The 2,384-nt window shown below is 61.5% G+C and overlaps 1 protein-coding gene across 1 annotated transcript in view; it reads left to right on the top strand.

Moving 5' to 3' along the window:
* Window positions 1-79: 79 nt before the first annotated feature.
* Window positions 80-2,384, top strand: part of VDBG_08338 (conserved hypothetical protein) — a gene marked incomplete at both ends in the record, with an annotated part of 3,826 nt that continues 1,521 nt past the window's right edge. Inside the window, 2 exons of the mRNA XM_003001247.1 lie at window positions 80-617; window positions 842-2,323. Coding sequence (XP_003001293.1) covers window positions 80-617; window positions 842-2,323 — 2,020 coding nt within the window. The remainder of the gene's footprint in view (window positions 618-841; window positions 2,324-2,384) is intronic.

Below are 2,384 nucleotides of genomic sequence, written 5' to 3'. Positions count from 1 at the left end.
CTCATGCGACGTTTCGGTCTTCCCGCATATGACCACGTCACCGAACCAGCAACCACACCGACGACCAGGCCACTCGACCATGACCTCCCCATCCCAGCAGAACACCAACGACGAGACCGACTCCCACGATGCCGTCCTGGACCGCGCATATCTGAACGGCAGCCCTGCCATCGAAGAGATTGAGAACAAGCACATCACCAGCGTCGAAGACCACATCAACTCGGCAGATGTTAGTGTCAGCGGAGGCTCCGACACGGAGGCGTCCCGCGGCGACTCGGCCTCTGCGACCAAGAGCACCGATGGCGACAAGGGCCACCTGCGCAGCTCGTCTACCGTCAAGAAACCCGCCACCTTCAAGGCCGTCTCTGTGAACAAGAAGTTTCTCGCCGCCTCCAAGAGCGCGCCTTCCAACCCCGCCGCGAAACCCAGCGACAAGACAAACGCGGCCTCGGGCCTCAGCGCTGCGCCCTCCTCATCCTCTACCCTGTCGGCATCCCGTCCGCGACTCGTCGCCAAGTCGGGCGCTGCAGGTTCTGTCAACAAGTTTTCTTCCTCCTCCAACGGTGGACAGGCAGCATCCGGCCCTGATGCCAGCGCCGTCTGGAACAAGAATCGACGTGAGTCACAGCTCATCGGCAGCAACAGAGAACGTCTGTATCTTTTTTTTTGAGCACACATGAACTGATCGTCCTGTAGCTGTCCCTCCGCCCGAGCCTAGGAAGTTCACCGATGAAGAGTTGGTCAAGTATGGAGTCCACATCGCGAACCGTCTAGGGCCCGATACGCCGCAGGGACAGACAACTGGGCCGATATCGACGATGACGACGACGATTGGCTCCAGATACCATCACCTGGACCGACGGCACCAAGGTCACTTTACCGGCGCAGCCCGAGGAACAGGCAGTGCAGGCCCCAGAGCCTGTTCCGGTTCCAGCCGTCGTCAAGGACAAAGCGCAGTTGATCGAGCCCTCCAAGTCGCCAGCGCCTACAGAAACAGCGACATCACTGCCCAAGTCTAGCGGACTTCCCTCTGGCAAGGGCATGATTCTGAAGCCCGGTTCTGTCGAGAAGCCCACGTTCGTCGCGAAGCCGCCGGCGCCCGCGAGTCCTGCCAAATCTCCTTGGGCCAAACTTCCTCCCGTCGAAAAGTCGTCACCTGCCGCTGCTGAATCACCATTCACCCATCCTCCGAATCACCACCGTCTATCTACCAGGGATGGCCTACAGCCCAGTATATCACCTCCCCCGCCCGCGAGAGAAATCGCTGCCGACGACTTCAGCAGATCAGCATGGCGTGAGGGAGGCGCGGCCGGCAACCGCGAGCTGTACAACTCGCAGTCTGGCCGCTATGAGCCTGTAGGGGACCGAAGAGGCTCATTCCGCGCCGACCCGCATGCGCGACATCCGGCCGTGATGCAACGTCCTCACCATGACCATCCCGAGCCGTCAGCCGCGTTCCAGACCAGCCGCGCAGCCCAGGAGGGATCCTACGGACGCCGCCGTGGTAGCTCCAACGTCGGAAACGTTCCATATTCCCAGCGAATGCATGACCAGCCACCGAATGCCCGTAGACCCTCATTCGCCGTCTCCATTGACGGTCCTGTCTCGCCAGACTCGGCCCACCCGCCTACCGGTCATGCCGCAGCCCTGCCTCATGCTTCGCCCGCGCCCGCCCAGGCCGTTCCAGCTCAGCCTGCGGCCCCGCAGAGGTCGGTGGAGGAGGACCTTGAGATTCAGAAGAAGGTTATGCGTGAAAGACTCGAGCTCGCCAGGCAACGCCGAAGGGACGAAGAGGCTCGCGAAGAAGCCGAGAAGCAAAAGCGCATCAAAGCTCGACTCGACGCCATGGGCCCTGCCCCCGAACGCAAGAGCGCCAAGGAGGCTTCGAAGGAGGAAGGCGCGCATCCTGCCCATATGCAACAACGTCAAGGCTCTGGAGGCTCAGACCCCACAACCCACCCTAAGGAATCCGCAACAACCTCCAACACTTCTACCACTACTACAGCGACGACGCCTGGCACGGCTTTCAGTACCATCGACAAGTCTGCCGCCGATACGTCGCCCAAGGCTGTCGCTGAACAGCCAACCGCTATGAAGGCTTCCGTGCCCCCGCATCTGCGTGCAGCAGAGAACAAGTCTGCCGGCGACAACTTCGTCCCTCCTCAGCTCCGAGATAAATCGAATAACAGCAGCAACCCATCGTGGGGTTCCGCTGCGCCTTCTCAACCTGAACGCTTCAGTACCGCTACATGGGGACCTCCTCCAGCCCCGCAGGCTGCAGGAAGCGTTTGGGCTCCCAATACACGGGGGTCGGCAATGGCACGTTCAACGCTGCCGTCGGATCGCCCCCCGGTCTCTCAGCCTGGGGCAGCTTTCCCCCCTCG

The sequence above is a fragment of the Verticillium alfalfae genome, genomic scaffold (assembly GCF_000150825.1).
Source record: "Verticillium alfalfae VaMs.102 supercont1.12 genomic scaffold, whole genome shotgun sequence".
In the NCBI taxonomy this organism is placed as follows: domain Eukaryota; kingdom Fungi; phylum Ascomycota; class Sordariomycetes; order Glomerellales; family Plectosphaerellaceae; genus Verticillium; species Verticillium alfalfae.
The sequence above is the reverse complement of the archived record's forward strand: the minus strand, read 5'-3'. Positions and strand labels throughout refer to the sequence as shown.